The 20812-nt window shown below is 47.9% G+C and overlaps 4 protein-coding genes across 7 annotated transcripts; 2 read left to right on the forward strand and 2 right to left on the reverse strand.

Annotated features, from left to right (window-relative positions):
• Nucleotides 1–8316: 8316 nt before the first annotated feature.
• Nucleotides 8317–9954, reverse strand: LOC112351715 (nuclear intron maturase 4, mitochondrial-like). Of its 2 annotated transcripts, XR_002994258.1 has the most exons (3): nucleotides 9822–9954; nucleotides 8613–9759; nucleotides 8317–8554 (listed from the first exon to the last, which is right to left on the reverse strand). XR_002994258.1 is itself a non-coding variant. In XM_024690085.1 (2 exons), exons 1-2 carry the CDS (start codon nucleotides 9933–9935, stop codon nucleotides 9142–9144), a joined length of 732 nt encoding a protein of 243 aa, XP_024545853.1. In that variant the 5' UTR covers nucleotides 9936–9954; the 3' UTR covers nucleotides 8576–9141. The 2 variants fall into 2 exon arrangements, 1 of the variants encoding a protein (XP_024545853.1); XM_024690085.1 differs by lacking the exon at nucleotides 8317–8554 and having other exon boundaries at nucleotides 8576–9759.
• Nucleotides 9955–10004: 50 nt separating this feature from the next.
• LOC9648947 (N-alpha-acetyltransferase 50) lies at nucleotides 10005–10783 on the forward strand. Its single transcript, XM_002984976.2, has 3 exons — nucleotides 10005–10195; nucleotides 10283–10402; nucleotides 10488–10783. Exons 1-3 carry the CDS (start codon nucleotides 10042–10044, stop codon nucleotides 10697–10699), a joined length of 486 nt encoding a protein of 161 aa, XP_002985022.1. The 5' UTR covers nucleotides 10005–10041; the 3' UTR covers nucleotides 10700–10783.
• LOC9648948 (dihydrolipoyllysine-residue acetyltransferase component 2 of pyruvate dehydrogenase complex, mitochondrial) lies at nucleotides 10588–14108 on the reverse strand. 2 transcript variants are annotated; one of them, XR_002994257.1, is made up of 19 exons: nucleotides 13812–14108; nucleotides 13678–13742; nucleotides 13565–13617; nucleotides 13423–13497; nucleotides 13274–13366; nucleotides 12990–13214; nucleotides 12872–12944; nucleotides 12721–12815; nucleotides 12583–12668; nucleotides 12445–12520; nucleotides 12321–12388; nucleotides 12193–12259; nucleotides 12042–12137; nucleotides 11883–11985; nucleotides 11721–11816; nucleotides 11512–11652; nucleotides 11211–11465; nucleotides 10785–11142; nucleotides 10588–10707 (listed from the first exon to the last, which is right to left on the reverse strand). XR_002994257.1 is itself a non-coding variant. In XM_024690079.1 (16 exons), exons 1-16 carry the CDS (start codon nucleotides 13970–13972, stop codon nucleotides 11582–11584), a joined length of 1503 nt encoding a protein of 500 aa, XP_024545847.1. In that variant the 5' UTR covers nucleotides 13973–14108; the 3' UTR covers nucleotides 11418–11581. The 2 variants fall into 2 exon arrangements, 1 of the variants encoding a protein (XP_024545847.1); XM_024690079.1 differs by lacking the exons at nucleotides 10588–10707; nucleotides 10785–11142 and having other exon boundaries at nucleotides 11418–11652.
• Nucleotides 14109–14148: 40 nt separating this feature from the next.
• LOC9649103 (testis-expressed protein 10 homolog) lies at nucleotides 14149–17936 on the forward strand. 2 transcript variants are annotated; one of them, XM_024690071.1, is made up of 19 exons: nucleotides 14149–14274; nucleotides 14333–14405; nucleotides 14471–14593; nucleotides 14658–14824; nucleotides 14883–15035; nucleotides 15083–15350; nucleotides 15415–15704; nucleotides 15754–15882; nucleotides 15941–16075; nucleotides 16128–16214; nucleotides 16278–16400; nucleotides 16463–16595; nucleotides 16648–16773; nucleotides 16827–16961; nucleotides 17018–17139; nucleotides 17187–17333; nucleotides 17379–17487; nucleotides 17539–17654; nucleotides 17707–17936. In XM_024690071.1, exons 1-19 carry the CDS (start codon nucleotides 14206–14208, stop codon nucleotides 17806–17808), a joined length of 2607 nt encoding a protein of 868 aa, XP_024545839.1. In that variant the 5' UTR covers nucleotides 14149–14205; the 3' UTR covers nucleotides 17809–17936. The 2 variants fall into 2 exon arrangements, with proteins under 2 accessions (XP_024545839.1, XP_024545840.1); XM_024690072.1 differs by lacking the exons at nucleotides 17539–17654; nucleotides 17707–17936 and having other exon boundaries at nucleotides 17386–17487.
• The last annotated feature ends 2876 nt before the right edge of the window (nucleotides 17937–20812 follow it).

Raw genomic sequence — 20812 nt, forward strand, 5'->3', positions numbered from 1 at the left:
TCCAAGGCGTGGTAGTTTGGAGAGGGTGCACAATTTCAATTATCCTAAAGACTTCTTGTATAGATAACAGTTTTTACTGGGATACAACACAAGTTCCTCTACTTGTGTGCAACTCATTTCAGCTTTAGGAGCGTAATATCTGATTATAGAAACAAAGTCAGAGAATTAGAATCACCCAAGGAGCGTTTTGTTTTACTTTACTTTGATCTTGAAGTCCATCTCTTTTTATTTTAAGAAAATTTGTAGAATTTTCTGGCTTAATCAAGTGGTGTTGGTTTGAAAACCTGACGAAAAACTAGCTCTCCCTACTGGGAACTAAATCAGCTCTGTGGATCCATAGTGTTGTGCCTTTCAACTGTATTATGCTCATGGCTTATCCAAGCTAGGTATAAAAAGTTCATAATACTGAGCAGATTTTAGTTCTACTGTTTGGAAAGTGTCCCAAGTGTCATGAACCAAGTCATATGCCATGTAAACTCCGTGGAACATGAAGCTGCAAATCACCATATTCCCAACTAAACCGCTAAAATGCAAGGGAGGCCTCCGATTGAAACGTCTCACCCATTCATCGCGGAAAGGGAATTTTGCCACCAGTCTCCGAGGTTCGCACTTCCATATATACAGGGTACGTATATCACCAGGTCCAGAGACGGTAGTTGCATAGTCAACTTTGCCCAGATATCTTTTCTTCATCTCTGACCACTCCCCTGTCTCAGATTTGTAAACCATCACATTGTCACTCTCGTGCCCATAAATCCACAGCGTGTAATTCCGTGTCACTGGATCCACTATAAACTCTTCTTTAGTAGTTTCTTTGTTGGGAAAAACCTTGCGATGGTTGGTCAAAGGGTTCCATACAAAGAGATCAGAAGGGCTTTCTGACAACCATCCGGCAATCAATCCATTTGATGCTATAGCAGGCAATGAGCGACATATTTGATCGTACCCAATGTTTAATTTGAAGCTAGGCTGTGATCTGGAGAATGGGAACCATACCTCCGTACTGCTTGTAAAGAACACCATGACCGCCGGCTGATCGCCATAAAACCGGGAGAAGTTGTGGGAGATGAGAGAATCCCATGCTTTGCACACAAGCCTACAACGAAGAAGACTTCGGAGATCAAGATGGCAGAATATTTCCCACAGCATCCATCCAGAAAGCTCCATTGGATTGGAGTACCCTAGAGCAAATGTTAGACGTGTCGAGATGTCAGTCTCGATCAGCTGACGTGGCATGTCCACGTGGTCATGAGTCATGTCCCTTGAGTCATGTAAAAAGAGTCGGAACACAATGAACGAGCTCATGAGTGTCATGTCCATCCCTTTTCACATCACAACGAGACGTTGGAAGTAAATCAAGCCAGGGGAGGCTTTGACATTGAAAGATGAAAAGCAGCAATCCTTAAGCGATTTGCACATACTTCTCGAGCGTGACTGAGCCAACGAGATCGTTTTGGAGGCTCGCCCAGCCAAAGTGGGACGAGTTGCCATGAGCTCACGTGGACTTAAGAACACACTGCTGCGAGAAAGAAATAACATAGTCTTCCATTCTCACAGTAACAATCAAGTCAGCTAAGTATCTTGAATTATAGGTTACGTTGTTCCTTGCAGCCAGACTGTGATTTATACAGGAAGCGTAGAAGCACAGTTCGATCTGCCGCGAGTGGACGAGAGTCTGGTCGCGCAAAACCAGTTAGAAAAACCCGAGCAAGATGGGCTTTTGAGTTTCTGTTCAAGCATTTGAACACGAAGAGAGAGTTTGTACGAACGCCTCCAAGAACAGATTCTCTTGATAAGAGAAAACTAACAAGGCGAGCCTGATTTGTGTTTGGAACCACGCTGGATGGAGATCCGCTAGGGGATACGTCGCGGGCGTGCTGCTGCTGTGGCCAACGTCAACGATCATCTTCTTTTAGGCGCAAGAGAAGACGAGCCAGAAAAGAATCACCACAAAAGCGTTTGCATTGATCAAACTGCATTGCTCCACACTCAATGTAGCTCCACCTCAAGTAGAAAGTCGTACACTCCCAGCTTGCTGAGCGTTACCATGCGTCCAGCTTCAAGGTGGAGATGATCTACCACAGGCTTCCAATTGAGAAAGTAATTGCTCCTTCCCGCTTGGAATCTCATGCCGAGTGTCCACTCGAAGTTCCCATGGTGCAGTTTCACGTCTTTCGCCACAGCCTCGCCTTGGTCGATGGCCTCGTCGTCTTCTTCTTCCGTGAAGAAACATGTGTAATTCTTGGGTATGGTGAGGCGATTTTGCTGACTAACATCCGTGGCCGTGAGGCGTTTCGAAAACCTGCAAGAAAAATGGATGATCAAGTGCCTAGAAGAAAGAATGAAAGAATGGAATGAAAGAAACACAAGCACAAATGAAAGAAAGAATGAAAGCATGGATGATGAACAAACGAGAAAGAAGCTCGCTTTACCTCTGACCTCCAGCTCCTGGCACAGCTCCAGCTCTCAGCGCACCATCTCCCGGCGCAGCTCCAGCTCTCAGCGCATCATCTACCGGCGCAGCTCCAGCTCCCGGTCCCGGAGCAGCTCGAAACCGCCTAACGCATCCAGACATTCATGAAAGGCGACCTCAAATTTCAAAAGAGAAAGAAAGCGATCTCGAAATCTACCGATTCCGTGGCTGCTCTTCCTCATTCTGGGCTCCATTGCCAGCTCCAGAGCCTCGAGATCTCTTCCCTCTTGCCCTGGAACCATGGAATTACACATCAAGATTCAAGAACAAGCTAATGCTCTCTCAATCTGTCAATGCTGATGATTCCAAGTAGCGAAATTTCGATCCTTTGTACCTCGATGCTTCTTGATTCTTTGCCATGGCAAGGAAAACCCTAGCTCTGGATGGAAAGGAGAGCTCAAATCAATCGCGACGCGCTCATACCTTGCATGTAATATTCCAAAGAATCCTTTTGAACATGATGGCGGAATGGGCCCACCCGACAGCATTAGAGCTTTCATTTCCCACGTCCTGCCCGCGGGTATTTGAGAGGACGCTCTAGACCGGGCGCTCCCGCGAAAGAACGACAAACAGTACGGCATCTGCACGGATGAAAAGTGAAATACGAAAGTCTTGAACCGGCACGGTACGGACCACTGAACCAGCGGCCAGGATTGGCCCACGGTTTGGACCATAGAACCAACGGCCACGATTTCCTCATGGATTACGTGAGGAAGAAAAATGGAATCACTAGCAGCGGGATGGAATCTCCACGTGGTGAGTTGGTTTAGCAGCAGCCGAGTCCATCAAATTCTCAGGATTGTGAGGGCATTGTTCAATCACTCATCCTCAGCTCCAGCAGGATGAGCTGGGATTTTTCGAACTTCTTCTGCACAGCAGTGGAGTTTCACCCATAGTTTCACAGGTCCATGCCTTGTTTTTGTGTGGCTTTTGCTCCAGCTCCACACCAACAGCCGAACTGTTAAATGGCTTGCCGATCGTGATATCCGGGTGGCAATGACACAATGGAGAAGCTCGTGCACTTCTCACTCGAGAACGTCATGCTCATGGAGCCCCCGTCCCAACAGGCAATCAGCCTGGTTGGAGCGGCTGGCAAGAACCAAGTGGAAAGGCATTGATCTACATTGTAAAGGTAAGCTATTGGATACAATTTTTTTCCCTTTTTCTTTTATGTTTGAGATTTAGGAATGTGTGGAAGAGATGGACATTATTTTGAGAGAATCTTGGAGAAAACTTTGAAATACCATACTCTGAGTAAATAATGTCAAATGCAATTCAACCCATTTGAAGTCAATACTAATGTATTGACACAATACCATCTACTTTGAAGGAAAACTAAATCTCTTAAAGATTCAGATCTACAGTGCCCAGGTTCCTCAGAATGAGTCAAGAATTAAAAATCTATTCTATGCTAAAGGAATATAATTTGAAAATTTGTATTTAATACAATAAAATAACTGTACTTTTAATATGAGGTAAAGATGTTTTGAAGTTTTATTCAGATATACCATGTCTAGAAATTTTTCTCAATCTCTTATTGAGATTAGTATGGAAAAAATGTCAATTTATTTACATATAATTTCCACTTATGAGTATTATTAGTTTTATATATATATATATATATATATATATATATATATATGAATAATAATTGTTGAGTGTGCCACCTCAAGAAAGTTGCCGAAGACCTCTCAACCTGATTCTCTGTTGATGATGACTATCTGCTCATCACAGGAATTAGAAGCTAAAACTCTCTAGATGGATTCAGGGACTTCAATGCACATCGCAGCTCTCAGGTCTGCCTTCCACACTTACACAGCGTTGAAGACCTTGAAATAAGTGTACATGGGGAACAAGAGAGGCCTCATAGTTTTTGGGCATGGAATAGTGGTCATCAAGCTTCCGGATAGCTCACGCAAATGCCTCGAGAGGATGTTCAGTAGCTGGTCAAATAGTTCTTTCTGTTGGCATAGCATCAGACCCAGGCTTCTCAACTTTCTTCTTCGCTACTAGCTGCACCATCTTTGGAACAGATGGTGATCTAGTGGCTAACGGCATCTGGTATGACACTCTACCATCTTAATGTAGAATTGGTGTTTCCTTCAGCTTTTGAGAGGCAGCTCCTCCCTCAGCAAAATGGCGTTGCCGAGCACGCCAATAGAACTCTTGAGGAGAACACACGCTGTATGCTTCAACACTCTGAACTTTCTCATGTGTCTGGGGAGAAGCGCATAAAATTTTGGGTGTGTGGCATATGCCCACATTCCTGATGTACACAAGAAACTTGATCCCAAGAGAAGGAAATGCTTCTTCCTGGGGTACCATGATTAGATGAAGGCTTACAAGCTTTACAACTTTGATTGCCAAAAGCTCATGAGCCCAATGGCAAGGTATAACTTGGGGATCAATCAAGGAAAAATCCCTTGTGAAATTTGAGATCAAATTTGATGAAGAAAGATTAAGATCTCTCTAGGCTGTCGAAGTTATACAAGGTTGTGAATGAGAAATTCCTGATTAGAAACCAAATTCTTTACTTTCAAGGAAATGTTCAAAATCTTGGCCCAGAAATGTAACAAAGCTTTGATGAAATTCGTCAGGGTATATGAACAAAGTACCCCACTGCCTCTTTCTCATTTTGACTAGGTGGTGGATCTTTCACTTATCTTGGACGACATTCCTGAGCCCCTAGCACTGCCCATTTCCCTAGTAATCAAGGAGGGGTCCTTATCAATCCAGCCGCCATACCTAGTGGCTTCGTCAGGATATCGGCCACCATCGATTGGAAAAACACTCTGATTTCTTCCGGCCAGGAACATCTCGTCAATCTGCCACACCTGGATCGATCACTACTCCTGCAAGCCTACGCAATTCCACCAGAATCCACCCCACCGGAGTTCCAGACCGAGACTCTGCCCTCTCCCGACTCCAGCTATGTGGAGTGAGTATTCCTCTCCTTCATAAGCAGCAGCATTCGATCGCTGCTAGAGAGCGAAAACACCGCGGCTTGATTCGAAATGCTGGCAGCTCACCTCTGGATCGCGATCACCTGCGCTAGAACCGACCTCTCGGTTCTTCAACCGCATGAAGAAACAAAGCAAGGGTTCGCGGTGGATGGGAGAAAACATTTCTTTCCTCGGCTTTCCAATGGATTTCATGGTAATGTAATCTTTGTTGCAACCGCTTCCTCCACCGTTGAGCAGCTGCTGGCAGGACCGATTGACCGTGCTGTGAATATCATCCAAGAAGCCAAGGGCAAGATCACGCACCAACACATGCTATCCACAGTGGCATGGATTGCATCTGGCGAGAGCCCGCTAGAGATCTCGCTCTCCTTCCACCGCTCGGATCTCATGATCTCGAGCTGGCAGCGATTGGAGATGGCTGGCACGGATTTCGGAAGCGGCAAGCCGGCATTCGTTAGAACCAATGGAATTCCATGGGCTGGAGCAGCCACCGTTTGTCCCGAGCTCGAGGGAAACAACGCCTTGTCGTCAACACAATGCTCAAGCACGACCTGTTCTTTGCAGAGATCCCAGACTCCTCCCGCGTAAGACGTGGCACAATAGCAAATAAAGCATATTCCCCCATCGTCAAGAATATTTTCGAGCAATAATAACAATAGCGAGGACAAAAATCTCGATCAGCAATGAAAATAACTTCCAAAGTCCAATGAGAGATCATAGCAGCCACCAGCCCGGCGCACGCATCGACACTGAGATTAACTGAATATTTTAAGAATATTGGCTGTTTGACTGCTACTATGACTCCGTCCAGTTTTTCAAATTTCCCTTGGGATTGATTGTCGAGGGGCGATCCCGAACGAGCACGTATTCAAAACATGCCACTGCAAAAAGAATAGAGAAAGATTCAGACAAGATTCCTTGCCGCTACGAGAACTTGAGAGAATTTTCTTACCGCAACCAATGGTTCTTTCTTGGAATGCAAAGCTATATCCCATTGCGTCAATGTCTCTCACCAAATCGATGATAGTTTTCACCCAATCTTTGGAGTGCTTGCTCGTTCTTGGATACTCCCAAGTGTGGAGCTCCACTAGAATATGATCCGGGAGAAATTCCTAGCGATTCGGGTAAAAAGACTTGAAAGAAAAGGAGGGATTGTGGGATACCTCAGGTGCTCACTTCAAGCTCTCGAAAACTTCATACTCTCCATGCTCGATATCCATCTTGAGCAAGGTCAAGCCCGACACACCGAGCTCTCGGACGATGGTATTCAATCGCTTGAAAGTTTTTCCACTCTCATCGATTCGATCCTCGCCACCAAGGCACCAGGTATGGAATTGCGTGTGAGGGTTAGACCACTCGCCAGTGCAATCGAAAGTGTGGATCTCACACTGCCCCGGCCCGGTGCTACGGACGATCGCCTCCTCGAAGTCGAATTGATTGTTGCTCCCCATGGAGAAGACGACGCATTTGGATCCAGTGACGCGAATTGGGCCACAGATCCACTTGCCGCCATCGTTGGGCCCTCCAATCCGGCGCAGGTGTTGGAATCGCAGCCATAGGTGGGCGTGATGAGATCGAAGATCTGCCAGTGTTGCTGGGGCTGGAATCGCTCCAGATGGCTGGTGGGCATGGCGTAGATCCTGTCCAGCACAGCCAGGAATTGGCGGCGGCGAAGATCGTTCCAGCATTCTTGAATCGTTTCGCCGTTTGAAGAAGGGGGCAGCGTGAGGCAATCGATGTCGGCGAGCTTCCCGAGCTGCTTGGTCGATCCGGTTCGATCGTTGGAGAGCTTGATCATCGAAATCTTGGCTTCGAGCTTGATCCGGCTCGATCTGGAGAGGATCCAAGTGGGCTCATAGGGGAATGGGCGACGGTGATGGACCTCCTGCTACCGCGGCAGATCGAGACAAGCGCCGTGAGCAGCAAGCTGCCCGAGATCGAGGTAACGAGCAGCATCAGCCATGATCGCATCGATCGAATCTGGGGCATTTCTTTGCCTACGATCCGGAAGCTCGCTGGAGTGATCAACACAGTTATATAACTACACAAAAGCAGAGAATATACTCCTCTCACTTATCAGAGTAAAAGACGAAGGTAAATTTCTTGCATCGAGTGGAGACCAGGGAAACCGTGAAAGTCGAGAAATGGGAATGAAAACGCTGGTGGATGGGCGACGAAGATCAAACGGGTAAAAATCTTTGGCGCGAAGAACATCCATTTCGCCCTAAATTTTGAAATCGCACTGGCGGTTAAGAGCCTTATCCATTTTAAAAAATTTTCCCACTCTTTTTATTTTTTCCTAGTCCAAGGAGAATGGAGCTCCTCTCGCGAGCGCTGCTGATCTTGCTCGCGATGCTCCTCTTGCTGCTCGCGCTGGAGTGGAATCTCGACTGGAAGCATCTCGGATCGGCGCCGGGCGGCCACTACTGCATCGAGGAGAAGCTCGCGGCGGCGGGACGCGATTCTTCCTGGGATTTCGGGCTGCTCGGCGTGCCGCACTGCAAGTAAGCGCCGGGATCGTGACCGATCCGGTCGAAATCCTTGATAATCTCGCTCCATCGATCGCATCTATAGGTCCAAGAAAGAAGTGGCATGGAGCAAGAGCGAGCTTCTCTTGGCGCTCAGGGATTTCATCCCCCTCTACGAGTCGCGGCCGATCAAGCAGTACCAGAGGGGAGTCTTGGGGCTGGATCATTCCTTCGGCCTCTGGTTCTTGGCGCGGCGGCTCCAGCCGGAGAGTATCATCGAGAGCGGCGGGCACCGGGGCCACTCGACGTGGATCCTGCGCCGGGCCGTGCCAGATGCACGGATCATCGCGCTGGGCACGGAGCATCCATCATACGTCCACGCCAACACGATCTACGTGACGAGAGACAACGATTTCGGGAATCTCGACTGGGACAATCTTCTCAATCCAAGCGTCCGCAAGACCAAGATCCTGCTCGTCTTCGATGATCACCAGAACCAATTCAAGAGGTATGCCAGTCGTGTCTTCCCTCTGATTCTCGCTTTCCTTCTACTATAGAGTGCTCCAAGCGAAGAACGCTGGCTTCCAGCATCTCATCTTTGCGAATAACTCCGACACTGGCTCCGGGGAGGCGTACTCTCTCCGACAAGTCTGCGACCAGCAAAGCACGGGTAACCAGCAAATCCATCGATCATTCCATCGTTCTTACTTTTGCTTCTTGTGATCACACCGGACGATCGTCACGATCATCCAGGTGGTGGCCACAATTGCTCGATCGACAGCCGCGAGGCCGCAGCGAGATCCCAGCGCAAGAAATCCTGGGACCGTGCCATCGAGATCTCGGAGATTTGCAGCAGCAAAGGAGAGTGGTGGGGTGTCCGGGGCCAGATGCGCGACAAGCCCGATCGCGCCAGCGTCTACATCACTCACCGGGATCATGCCAGCAACCACGGGATCTTCGAATCCATGCTACAGACTTACTGGGAGCTCCCGCCAGTGGCAAGCCCCGGATTGAGCAAGCAGCGCTCATACGATCCCGCGAGAACTCCGCCGCCACTCCTGGGTGACGAGGACAGCGTAGTGTTCGACGCCATGGGCCTCTCCCAGCTCGAGCCATGGCAGTTTGGCGATTACTCCCAGCTGGTCTACGTCCGCCTCGATGGATGATGGATGATCCAAGCAGTTCAGCCAGCCAGATTTTCTCGTCGATCGCAACCCAGGGAGAGCTACCGGATCACTCACTTGAGGGGGCAGTAGAGATCGATCCAAGACTTGGGCGAGTAGCCTCGTTTCATCTTCTTGATCTCCAGCGACGATGGATACGCCTGCTTCTCCACCAGTTCACCATCGCCATCGATCACTGGGACGAGCAGCTCCTTCGAGAAGCGGCGGTAGATCACCTGGGGGTGCTCGTCATACTTCTTGGACAGCGTGAAGAGGCACGAGAAGCGGAGGTGGTAGTCCACGTATGGCTTGATCTCCTGGAAGTTGTCGCAGCACTGGAAGTAATCCAAGATCCCCCGCGCGACGTGAGCGTAGTAGTCCACAATCTCCTCGTCCTCCAGCTCCAGGAAATCCCAGCTCGCCTCGGCTCTTCCCAGGGTGTTGGCGAAGCCATAGCTGAAGAGGAGATCGTAGAGCTCTCTCTTGCCCGCGATGATCTTGGGCTTGCTACACTTGTAGAGCCGCGGCATTCGCTTCTCCAGATCCTCGTCCTCGTCCACCGCCGCCAGGTTCCTGTGCCGCCGCCGCCGCTGCTCCTCCCGGATCCCCGCGTCTTCGTCCTCCTCCGCCAGCGCCGATTCTCGCGATTTCTGGTGCCGCCATTTCTGGATCCGGGTGTGCCCTTGCAGCCGCTGGAATCACAATCGATGAAATGAAAGAAAATGCGAGGAAATATTTCTTGATCGCCACTCACCTCCCAGTAGCCCATGCCAGATTCTCGACCCGGCGCTGCGAATGTGGCCTCCAAATTCGCCAGGTATCCTCCCCGCCGCGCCTTGCCGCCCTGGATCGCAGCCTTGAACCACATCGATCAATCGATCGATCGTCCAAGAACCCTAAATCTTTTGCTTAAACCCTTTCTCTGTCCCCAAGAACCCTAGAAATATTTTGGGGCGCGCGGAGGCGGAGAAGCCATGGCTCCCGCGCTCGATGTGTCCGTTTCCTTCGACAATGTCCGCGACAAGAACATGATGCTGCTCAAGAAGCTCAATGCCGCGATCTTCCCTGTCAAGTATCAAGACAACTACTACACGGACGCGCTCGCGTCCGGCGATTTCACCAAGCTAGGTAAGCCTCCAAATCTCTTCTTTGGAGCTCTTCGACTAGATTCCTCTCGTTCTCTTTGGAATCATCGCAATTTTCTCCTACTTGCAGCGTACTATGGCGATATTTGCGTTGGAAACATTGCCTGTCGCGTGGAGAAGAAAGAAAGCGAAACGAAGATCTACATTATGACGCTGGGAGTTCTCGCTCCATACAGGAACCTGGGAATTGGTAAGATAGGAAGGATTTCCAAATTTCTTCTCTCTTTTCTCACTCTGGTAGCTCATGAATTTCTTCGTTTTCGTGTGAGATCCAGGAACCAAGCTGCTAAATTCCGTGCTGGATTTGTGTCAGCAAGACCCCAAGATCGTAGAGATCTACTTGCACGTCCAGATCAACAACGAGGAAGGCATCAACTTCTACCAGCGAGCCGGCTTCCAAATCGTGGACACGATCCAAAACTACTACAACCGGATCGACCCGCCGCACTGCCATGTCCTCTCCAAGAGCTTCGCGAAATCGAGCTAGCTAGCAACCTGTGAGAAAAGAGAAAAGATCACCCCATCAGAGGCACAAGGAGAAAAACGAGGTGAAAGTTTTGTTTGACACTCACGAGCTCTTGATCGGTATTCCTGGAGATGACTCCGATTCTTCGCTTGTCCTGGCGGCTCAAGCTAAACGCCACCACTCCTCCGCCACAAATCGCGAAGGCGATGGTGGCGAACACTCCCACCGTCACAGGCCGGCTAAACACCGTCCGCATGATCGGCATTTGCTCCGAGCGATTCGCCTGGCGGTAGCCAAACGATCGCAACCTCTCCTCCGCCTCGCCGCCGCCACCTCCGCCGCCGCTAGCAAAGTGGCTCGTGTTGATCTGGAGCTCCTCCTGTGGAGCCCTGTTTATAATTCGCTGGTACGCGGCCGAGAGGCGCTGGAATTCTCCGTGATTGTTGGGGCTCAAATCGGGATGGCTGCGAAAGAAAGAGAGAGAGATAGAGAAGAATGGATTACTCCGCTCCACCAGAAGAAAAAACTCTACCATTTCAAAGCTAAGCGCCTGTACGCCGCCTTGACCTCGCTCGCGCTCGCGCTCGGGGTCAATCCCAGCGCCTTGTACGCTGATCCCAGAGAGACACCCGCCTGATCCATAGAAAATCAAAATCTAGGTCGGCATTTTCTTCCACATTAGAGATTTAGGGTTCTTCGGAAACTTCTTCCGTACAACATCATGCGTATTTGCCGTACATAGCTCCAATGGGTTTTTATTGACGAAGAAAAATTCACAAATGCCGATCTGAGCCAAGTCCTCGAAAAAGCTTTAAAGAAAGAAAAAAATTTACCCAGTTCGAGTCGCGGTTATTTTCTCGTGTCCATTTTTATTTCCTTCTTATCGCCATCGCCAGAGCTCCACTATAGTAGCAAAGTCATGGGGTCCTCGATGTAGCCTTTGAACGCACCGAGCCAGTGCGCTCCAATTGCGCCTGACGAAATAGATCAATCCCTCGCTCAGATCTTGTGAATCGAACCGAAAGAAGAAAACGAAACTTACCATCCACAACTCTGTGATCACAGCTCAAAGTAGCAGACATGAATGTAGCCGCTGTGTACTCGCCATCGTTCTCACCAGGAATCACTCTCTTGTCAGCTACAAACAAAACGATCGAAGATATATCAAAGTTGGGAAATGGCGCCTGAGACGTTGAAAACTTACTCGTGCCGACGGCAAGAATGCACGACTGTGGCGGATTGATGATAGCACAAAATTGTTTGATACCAAATGGTCCACCCAAGTTCGAGACCGTGAACGTGCCACCCTGCGACACCAAGGGACTCATGAGCGTTTCAAGTATCATGCAAAGCAAACGCTTACATCGTAGTCACTAGGCTTCAGTGTGTTCTCCCTAGCCTTCTCCGCCAACGTTCTTACATCGTCCGAAATAGCTCCCAACCCTTTCTTATCAGCATCCTGGAATGGCGAGTAGAATGAGAAAAAGAGTAGAGAAAACTAAAGCGCAGCTTACCTTTACAACTGGAACCATCAAACCCCGCTCCGTTTGTACAGCAACGCTGATATTTATGTTGTGAAACCTGTAAAAACAGGAACAAAATGAGAAAAAAGAAATAGACCACCGGTAACGTTTGCACTTACTGCCTGATAAACTCGTCAGTCCACGAGCTATTACACTCTGGAACCTTCTTCAGCGCTAACGCCGCAGCCTAACATGAACTGCCTGATTAGCTGAGTGCAGGTAATACTACTGTGAAAAACTTACCTTCAAAACGAAATCGTTAACAGAAAGCTTTTTCCTTTTCTCCTTCTCCAGCTTGGCATTCAACTGAGTCCTTAGTCTGCATAAGCTCAGAGTATTAGCACCAAAAGGAAAAGAACAAAAAAGCGATCAGTAACGTACGCAAGGAGCTTGTCAACACGAACATCCACGGTCAAATAATAATGTGGAATCGTTTGCTTTGATTGAAGAAGGCGTTGAGCAATGACCTGAAACAGATGGAAGTTTAAATTTTCTATAAAAGATACCACTGTCGCTTACCCGTCTGATTTGTGTGTTTGGTAGATCCGTGTAGTCCAGCGAAGTAGAATCACCAGGCGTTTCAGCACGCCGAGGCTCTTGTACTTGCTGGCCACCTATAAAAACGACAATTAGAAGCTTTCCAATAGAACAAAATTGAATTTGTACTCACCTTTCAGGCCCTCTACATCCGCTCTGACGATCCGACCTCCAGGCCCCGTCCCCGCTACTCCTGATAGAGATATCTGAAAGATACCAATTAAGCAAGGAAAAGTGATACAACTTCTTACTTGGTTATCCTGAGCATACTTCCTAGCGTTGGGGCTGGCTATGATCCTATCACCAGATGCAGCTGGAGCAGGCTTGGGCGACGGAGCCGGTTTTGGGCTTTCTGTGGGTTTCGGTGGAGGAGGGCTTTCCTTGGGAGCGGGCTTCGGAGGTGCAGCAGGAGCGTCAGCTTTGTAGTCTTTAAACTTATCAATATCCCCTTGTTCTTCGACAGTTATGGCTATAATCTGGATGTTTTGCAAAGGCGACTCGGCTCAAGCCAGAAAGACGGACCAAATCAGCATACCTGTCCAACTTTTATGTCTTTTGCACCGTCCGAAAATACGATCTTAGCCAAGTAGCCGTCTTCCATGCATTCCATGTCAACTGTTGCTTTATCCTGAAATTTGCTGGTCAGGCATTCCAGAAAACAATCATCCCAATGAAAAGCTCTACCGTTTCAATTTCGCAAAGCACATCTCCGGCAGTAACCTTGTCACCCTCCTTTTTCTTCCATTTCACTATGTTTCCCTGTAAAGAAAACAGCCGCCTTTTCATACAAAAAAGCGATGGAAAAGAAAAGGAAAAGCCTACACACCTGTGTCATGGTTGGAGAAAGAGACGGCATTCCAAGAGGCTGATGCGAAGGCACTAGACAGGAAAAAAAAACATGATCAGTCAAGCATAGAATCGAGAGAAAAAGGAGCATACTATCAGCGTAGAAACGCCTCGAAACGTACTGTCCAGGCGGACCAAATCTAAAAACCATAGTTGACCTGGGACAAGCAAGAAAAAGAGAATCGAGTCACCGATCGCATTGCAATCGAGCTAGATCTGACCCTCACCTGAGATAATCCTGCGCCTCATGGTGATGATGTAACCACGAGGAGAAGCAGCGCATCCTCAATTCCCACACGCCGCCCTGATGCGATCCATTGGCCATACAGCTGCAATGCGAGAGGAGCCTCCGGCGCCCCACACCAACGGCGGCGCGCATGAGCGCCATCACCGCTGCGCTCTTCCCCAAACCCTAATCCTCCGATCGAAAGCGCCACAGCCTTGTTGCCTCTACTCGCGCATTTTCCTAAACCCTTCCACAAATCGCCGGATATAGCTTCCTCTTCCCTCTCTCTCTCTCTCTCTCTCTCTCCTCACACCTGTCCTGTCCTAAAAACCTAGTTTCTTGTCAAAACAGGGGAGCCCTAAACCCATTCTAGGGCTCTTGAGGGTTTTTGCGCCATGGCGCCGGCCGCTGGGAGCAAGAAGAAGACCAAGAGCAAGCGGTCCGGCGTTGGAATCGACTTCAAGGTAAGATTTCCCTGGAATTTCACGATGATCGGCCTGCATTTTCGTGGATTTTGTGTAGAAAGTGAAGCACAAGGTTGGTCGGAAGATCCCTGCTCCTCAGAACGCGACTAAGGTCGAGTTTAAGTCGAAGAGTGCGTTTCTTCTGTCCTCTATGCTCTTCATTTTGCTGCTAAAATCCAGAGGTTTGTGTCGACAGAGATTGTTTTGCACGAACAAAGTGTGAAGGTGGACAAGGATGGATTGGCTGTGAACCAGCGGAACAAAACGCTGAAAGAGCTTCTCAATCAGATTGCTCATTACAATGCGAGAGTCCGGAAAGGCAAGCTTTTCTCTCTTTTTTTTCTTCGATGAGTTGGTTTTATATGTCGTGGTTTTCCTGGCAGACGCTTTGATGGGAATAAAGGATTTGTTCTCGAGGCATCCCAAGGAGCTCGAATGCAATGCCATAACTACGATCCAGAAACTGACTTCTCGTTTTACTGATGGGGACAAAGCTGTGAGACATGCGTTATTGTTGGTGCTACGAGAAACATTTTCCAGCGTTTCGAAGGTATGAAACTGTTGAAGGTGCTGCGAGTTCTCAAAACAAAATTTTTCTTGTGCTACAGAGTGTTATGAAGCCCATTGTTTCCATAGTGATGGCTCACTTGGGGACTGCTATGACACATATGGCAAACGATATTCGTTTAGACGCGTTTGCCTTTCTCGATCTCTTGCTTCAGCACTATTCATCATTACTAATTCCTATGTACACTAGCCAGGTATGAGAGATTTCTCTTTTGATTCTCTTAACCCCCTTGATATTTAGATATTTGACCATTATAACCATTTCCTTGGTTTCGGTGGCTCGCATAACTTCGATCCAAATGCAACGCTTACGGTTGTAGGCAGCTTAACACGCGTCTTATCCGTTGTAAGCACTTCTGGCTCGTCCGACACAACTTGTACGATTGGAACGTGTCATAGGTGGTCGCAAAAGTACGACTTACAGACGCTGAGGCCGTTGCATGGGTACAACAGCATCGCTGCTGACATCTCAGAGAAATCTTTCGCTACAAGCTCTGTCGATTCTAGCGGTAAGATTCTTTGTCTTCATAATGCTTAAGTTGCATGTTCTAAGAGCAAACAAAACTGTTGTAGGTTCCGGCACGAAATGGATTGACATAAGCGCTTCATTAGTGGACGCCCTTCTAAAATGCTGGGCTGAACTGGCGCCAACCGTCTGCTCCAGTCCGTTGCCTGATGCCGTGAGCCTGGATTGCATGGTTTCAATAACCAGATGCCTATGTCTACTTTTTGAGTGGCTAGAACGCTCGCCGGAGAGTTGTCAGATGAAGATGGAGCTGAGACACAGGTTTCTTTTGCCATGCTCGAGTCGACTAATGGCCAGTTTTCCAATGTCAGCTCCTGCAGTTCGAACCATTGCCAAGGTTTGGGGCTGTTGGAGTATTGCTCGCATCATAACAACTTTCTTTCCAGATTGAAGAATGCTTGTGTGCACTCAATGCCGGGATATGCGAGACGATCTTGCACTTTGTTGTTGCTGGATTGCACGACTTCGATTTTACTAACGTCCTGCAGTATTACGAGGGTGCTTTGCTAGGAAAGGTTTGCGAATTTTGTTATTGTTTGTCATTTTTTTCTGATCTTCGGTGCCATTTTGTAGCTGCTGTCGTTGTCCCTGTTCTCGTTTTCTGCGAGCCACAACAAAGCATTGGATCCCTACATAAAATCCTTGCTAGCATTTGCTCCTCTTGTGTTTGACTATGCTGACATTAACTGGAAGTTCAAAGTGTTACAAGTCGGTAACGGTGAACTTATTTGTTTCGAAGACCAACCGTCTTGTCTTGCAGGCCATAACAAATGCTTTCGATCGCAGCACTCCAGAATCTAGTATTAAACTTGGATGCCTTACTGCAATGTCCAAAATTCTCCTTTCAGTACGTTCTTTCCCTCCCCCCTCTTTCTATTTTGTTATCGCTCTTATAAATTGATTTCACCAGGAAAGTCAGGACCGTAAAGAAACCCAAGCTCCCTCTGTTGCTGAGCAGTTCAGTAAGAAATGGCTGGTGTCATTTCCCAGGCTTCTTTGGGAGCTCAAGTGTAATCAACTTGCGTCTTCAAAGGTTTGTGTCAAGACGCCATTTAATCCCATTCGCATCGTAATGTTTCTCTTTCTTTTTTGCAGATTGTTCTAGAGATGCTACTCCGCCTTGGAAAGTTTGCAGTAGCTGGCTCTACTTTAGCAACAGATTTTGGAATGCTTCAATCGGCAATGATACCGTTTTTCTGCACTGTGTTGCCAGCCAAGGAAACGCCAGGTTCCGTTGCGTCTCCTAAATCTAGCAAAGAAACTAACTTTTCACATTCCAGACAAGTATTTGTACGGTCCGTTTATTAAGCTTCCTAGGGACTGCCAAGAGATTGCGGTCGACGTATTGTACTACTTCAGCGGCTTCCAACCTTTCTTTCTCAAAGCACTGTTAGCTTGCTGTCTGTGTAAGTGCGCATTATGGCTTACATCTTCTAACCTGGAAAACCTCGACTCGCAGCTCCGGACATGGATCTGCAAACTTTGGTCCGTTTGTTGGAAGTGGTGCGAGTGTCCTTTGTTCAAGGTCGGGTTGAAGTTGCAAACTTTTTCAGTTTCCTTCTTACGCTGGTGGTGGAGTGCTCGCATGCACACGGTAAATATCTCCTTTTTTCTTTTCGGGCAATTTCTAACTGCTGATACTCTTTTCAGAAACTGCTGAAGAGAGAAAGAAACACTGGATAATACTGGGTGTGGTGTCCCGTAGCCTATTCCAGATTGGAGATATCGACGTAGTTATGCATTTGTTGGCCAAGCCAATGTCCGAACATCTGGTGCGTAATTTTTCACACCTGTTGCTGTTTCTAACAGTCAATTACAGTCGGCTCGGCCTTCCCCAATGTTGTTAGCTAGTTCACTAAAAGTTCTGGCTACTCTGAGCCACGATGTGGAACATGTGGAGGTCCCTGAGTTGCTATTGAGCGTTCTGGTGGCGCAAACCGCGAGCTTTGCGGTTTCAAGACTTCTGGTATACACCCGCGTTTTATCATGTGTATGATAATATGAATTGCAGGCTAAAGACCAAATGGTGATGGTTATTGTTCGCAATGCGGTGGACTTAGTTTTCAAGAACAAGAGGTTTGCACAATCCTTGATGAAGGAATTAGCTCTGAATCTCTCAGGTTCGTTTGTTATGTTCTTCTGTCTTACGGCTGAGTGTCTATTCTCTTCAGGTGGCAAAGATCAAGTTTATGCTGTGGGAGTTTTGACGAACGAAATATGCAAGCAAAAAGCGATCCAGAAGCACCTCAAGTTTTCAGATGTTAGTGAGATATTTCGAGCAGTAAAGGTACGACTAGTATGAACTTTATGTTTCACATACACGTTGTTTTGTGTCGCAGACAATTTTGAAGGAGGCACGCATGGACCAAGCTAAGTCCAAGCAGCTTTTCCACTTAGAGATCAGCATCCGAGATGCGTTTGGATCGCAAGTCCTAGTTTAAGCTGTGGCAAAGAGCTCGGGTATTCCGTGGCTTTTGGGAATCCTGTGCTTGAGCTTTAATATTATCTGCCGCATCCTGGAAAGGTCAGTCGATTTTCGGGGCTTGGCGATGGCGGCATCAGTTTTTTTCTTCTCCACAGCCGGCTTGGTGGAGATTAGTTCTGAGACGGCACCCCAGTAATTTAGTGGTGCCCTCGCATGGAGCTCTTCTCGGGACTCCAACGATACCTGCATGAGGAAGAGAGGTCAGTTTAAAACATAAAATCTATCTTCTTGACGACCTTTTCCTTCTCACGATTTGCTTTTTTGCTAGCTTCGACTTCTGCGTTCCGTTTTGCAAAGAGCTCTCGTTTGTGCTCCTCGGCAGCGCAAAGAGTTTTTGCAAGCCTGTCCCTCTCGTCATTCTCCTTCGCTTCTAAAGCTTGCGCGTTTTTCCTGGCAAGAAACCGTAAGTGATTTTCTAAAAAGCTTCCTAGCGACTTACCTCTTCCATTCCAGGAATTTAAGATGCGATGGATCGAAGGTAGCTGTGGCGTTGCTGGTGCTGAAGATGTCCCGAGGATCATCAACGTCCTTTTTCTTTGTCTCGAGAAGATCGTGAAGCTCCTGAACGCCACTGATGGTGAAGGTCTTTTCGTTCAAGCCGCCGTCATCCTCGGCATCCCAGCGAGGATCAAGATCAAACGCCTCGGTGAAAGAAGCCGTCCGAATTGCCTCTACTTCTTCACTCACCTGGATCTTCTCCTCGTGCCTGTGCAACACGCTGATTGAAGGCGCTGCTCGCGACTGCTTCTCAAGGACAGCGTACGTATCTTCCATGCATACGCTCGCCACGGTTGTGACAGTGATGCTCTCAAAGCTGTGACAGGCAGACGGCGGTGCTCGTGGATCGAACTCGCCATCCATCGTAGCGTTTTCTACTCACTCAAACAGCTCCTCCTCCCGCGGCCAAAAAGAAAACTGAATGTCTTTCTTGGCATGTTGGGCGAGGGAGAAGCTGATTAACGATATTAAATGGAAAGATAAACAACAATGACTTAGTCCGTGGCATGTTCTTTGTTATGAAACCATTCTCCCTTGTCAGATGACAGTATAGCCTCGTAAATACGAGTATCCTTCTCGAGCATGCCCAGGTCCTCTTTAGTCAAGTTGGAGATCACCTTCTGGAAAGTGGATTCATCCATGAACCATATCCAAGCTGCCACCAGCCCAACTACAAAGTCGATGAGCTTTGACTCGGCACCAATAACCTCAGGGACAATCCCGGACAGGTCGATAGTGCTCTGCTTGTTCTTGAGTTTGCTGAAGTCCACCCTACTCAAAAACTTGTTCATGATATCTGACCTCGGAACGTTCATACTGAAGACTGTTCTAATAGGACCAGCAACTGATTCATATCCAGCGACAGCTTCAAGCTCGCCTCCATCTAATGACACCTGTCGCCTCTCAATGAAAATCCTGTGAAAGATATCTGCAGGATCAAAAGCATAGCTCCGGTAAACTCTCGGATTCCTCCACCACTCTAAGAATGTCCAGGCGGCTTTGGCTTTGATCATGTCGTCGCTTCCGTGAATAATGGATCTGATTAGATACTCGGATGCTTGCTTGGAAACTGCTTCACGAGGAAGGAAGCCCACTGGTGCTACTCTGACAATGTGGTCCAGGAATTTGATTACGTCACCGTCCACAACCGCCAAAGGAATTATTCCAAATTCTCGCACAGCTAATACGAAGTTGTGTAACTGACCTGGTGTTAATACAACCTTTGCTAGAATCTTGTTTGCAGTATGCCTTGCTCCTTCATGATATGATGTTTCGAGAACAATGAGCTGAATCATGCATTTGATACTTGCGAAGGTTCTAGCTTCATCAGGTATGTTCCAGCAAAGGAGCTCCAGTAAAGTCCCGTGATCGGAGCTGCATTCTTGGTCTTCATCCAAAAACCAATTGATGATGTAAGTGAAAAGATTTACACCTAATGCTTTACTGAATCCCTCTCTCATAAACGCCTCATGTACACGTGGGCCAACATGGACGGCAAGTATATGCGCTTCAGGGTCCTCCTCAATATTTATCAGCCACAACACGAGGGAGTCCCAACCCAGTAGTTTGACCGCCAAGAAAACTGATGACTCCACCAAAGTCAGAATGTAGAACAGCCTCATCCCATACACAAAGTTGGCCACCTGACCTGCATCCGACGACGAGATGCGTTTGTAGTCTCCTGACTCGAGCCGAGCAAGGGAGAAACCAAATGTTACAGCTGCACTACACACTTGGAGCCCATGGAATATCAGATGTATGGACAGGTCCTTTATCATTTTTGTCACCTCCATCCCATAGCGAATGCGACAACCTAGGAAAACGCAGTACAATGGAGAGGTAAGTATCCCTCCCCAGGTACTTTCCTGGAACCTAGCGGCTACTACGTAATCAACATTCTTGCTGACTAGGAACACTCGCACACCTTCTGAAAGCAGCAGACCAGAAATGAGCTTGAAATCGTAGGGCTTGAGCTGAGAGACATAACCCCCCAGCAAGACCACTGTGGCACCCACGAACGCTATTTGCCCTATGTATGTTGCACCCTGCTCCAAGGCTGCCAATACGAGAGCCACATATTTCACTTGCACTGACAGACTCACCAATCTCTGAGCTCTCGCTCTCAACTCAACGTCCATTTTTATTTTGGCCACTCTACAGCTATGTCACAGCTCACAGCGATGTACACCAACGCAATTACAAGCAGGGAGTTGGGAAGGTGTCGTAAACTAATATAGCACATGAAAGCACCATTCCCTTGAGTATGAGACAATGCAAGCAAAGCATAATGTAACAGGACAGTGCGGCTTGGAGTTTTGAGGGGAAAAAAAACACAAAACGTTTCCTGGGCATCTTATTTTACAAGGTTGCTGCTCAGCATTAGATACTTCACTAGTTTGAAATCTAGGCAAAGGAGATTCAAGGCTCAAAAGACTAGTTTGAAATGCAGGCAAAGCAGATTC

Source organism: Selaginella moellendorffii, unplaced genomic scaffold (assembly GCF_000143415.4).
Source record: "Selaginella moellendorffii unplaced genomic scaffold, v1.0 SELMOscaffold_65, whole genome shotgun sequence".
Taxonomy (NCBI): domain Eukaryota; kingdom Viridiplantae; phylum Streptophyta; class Lycopodiopsida; order Selaginellales; family Selaginellaceae; genus Selaginella; species Selaginella moellendorffii.

What these genes read in the sequence shown, in the direction of transcription:
- LOC112351715 (XM_024690085.1), bottom strand. Translation starts at nt 9,935, where the DNA reads ATGTGGTTCAAGGCTGCGATCCAGGGCGGCAAGGCGCGGCGGGGAGGA. An exon ending in CTGGCATGGGCTACTGGGAG is followed by an intron (nt 9,760 to 9,821) that starts GTGAGTGGCGAT and finishes TTGTGATTCCAG; the next exon opens with CGGCTGCAAGGGCACACCCG.
- LOC9648947 (XM_002984976.2), top strand. Translation starts at nt 10,042, where the DNA reads ATGGCTCCCGCGCTCGATGTGTCCGTTTCCTTCGACAATGTCCGCGAC. An exon ending in CGGCGATTTCACCAAGCTAG is followed by an intron (nt 10,196 to 10,282) that starts GTAAGCCTCCAA and finishes TCCTACTTGCAG; the next exon opens with CGTACTATGGCGATATTTGC. An exon ending in ATACAGGAACCTGGGAATTG is followed by an intron (nt 10,403 to 10,487) that starts GTAAGATAGGAA and finishes TGTGAGATCCAG; the next exon opens with GAACCAAGCTGCTAAATTCC.
- LOC9648948 (XM_024690079.1), bottom strand. Translation starts at nt 13,972, where the DNA reads ATGGCGCTCATGCGCGCCGCCGTTGGTGTGGGGCGCCGGAGGCTCCTC. An exon ending in GAGGCGTTTCTACGCTGATA is followed by an intron (nt 13,618 to 13,677) that starts GTATGCTCCTTT and finishes TTTCCTGTCTAG; the next exon opens with TGCCTTCGCATCAGCCTCTT. An exon ending in CAAACACACAAATCAGACGG is followed by an intron (nt 12,669 to 12,720) that starts GTAAGCGACAGT and finishes CATCTGTTTCAG; the next exon opens with GTCATTGCTCAACGCCTTCT.
- LOC9649103 (XM_024690071.1), top strand. Translation starts at nt 14,206, where the DNA reads ATGGCGCCGGCCGCTGGGAGCAAGAAGAAGACCAAGAGCAAGCGGTCC. An exon ending in GCGTTGGAATCGACTTCAAG is followed by an intron (nt 14,275 to 14,332) that starts GTAAGATTTCCC and finishes GATTTTGTGTAG; the next exon opens with AAAGTGAAGCACAAGGTTGG. An exon ending in CAATGCGAGAGTCCGGAAAG is followed by an intron (nt 14,594 to 14,657) that starts GCAAGCTTTTCT and finishes TTTTCCTGGCAG; the next exon opens with ACGCTTTGATGGGAATAAAG.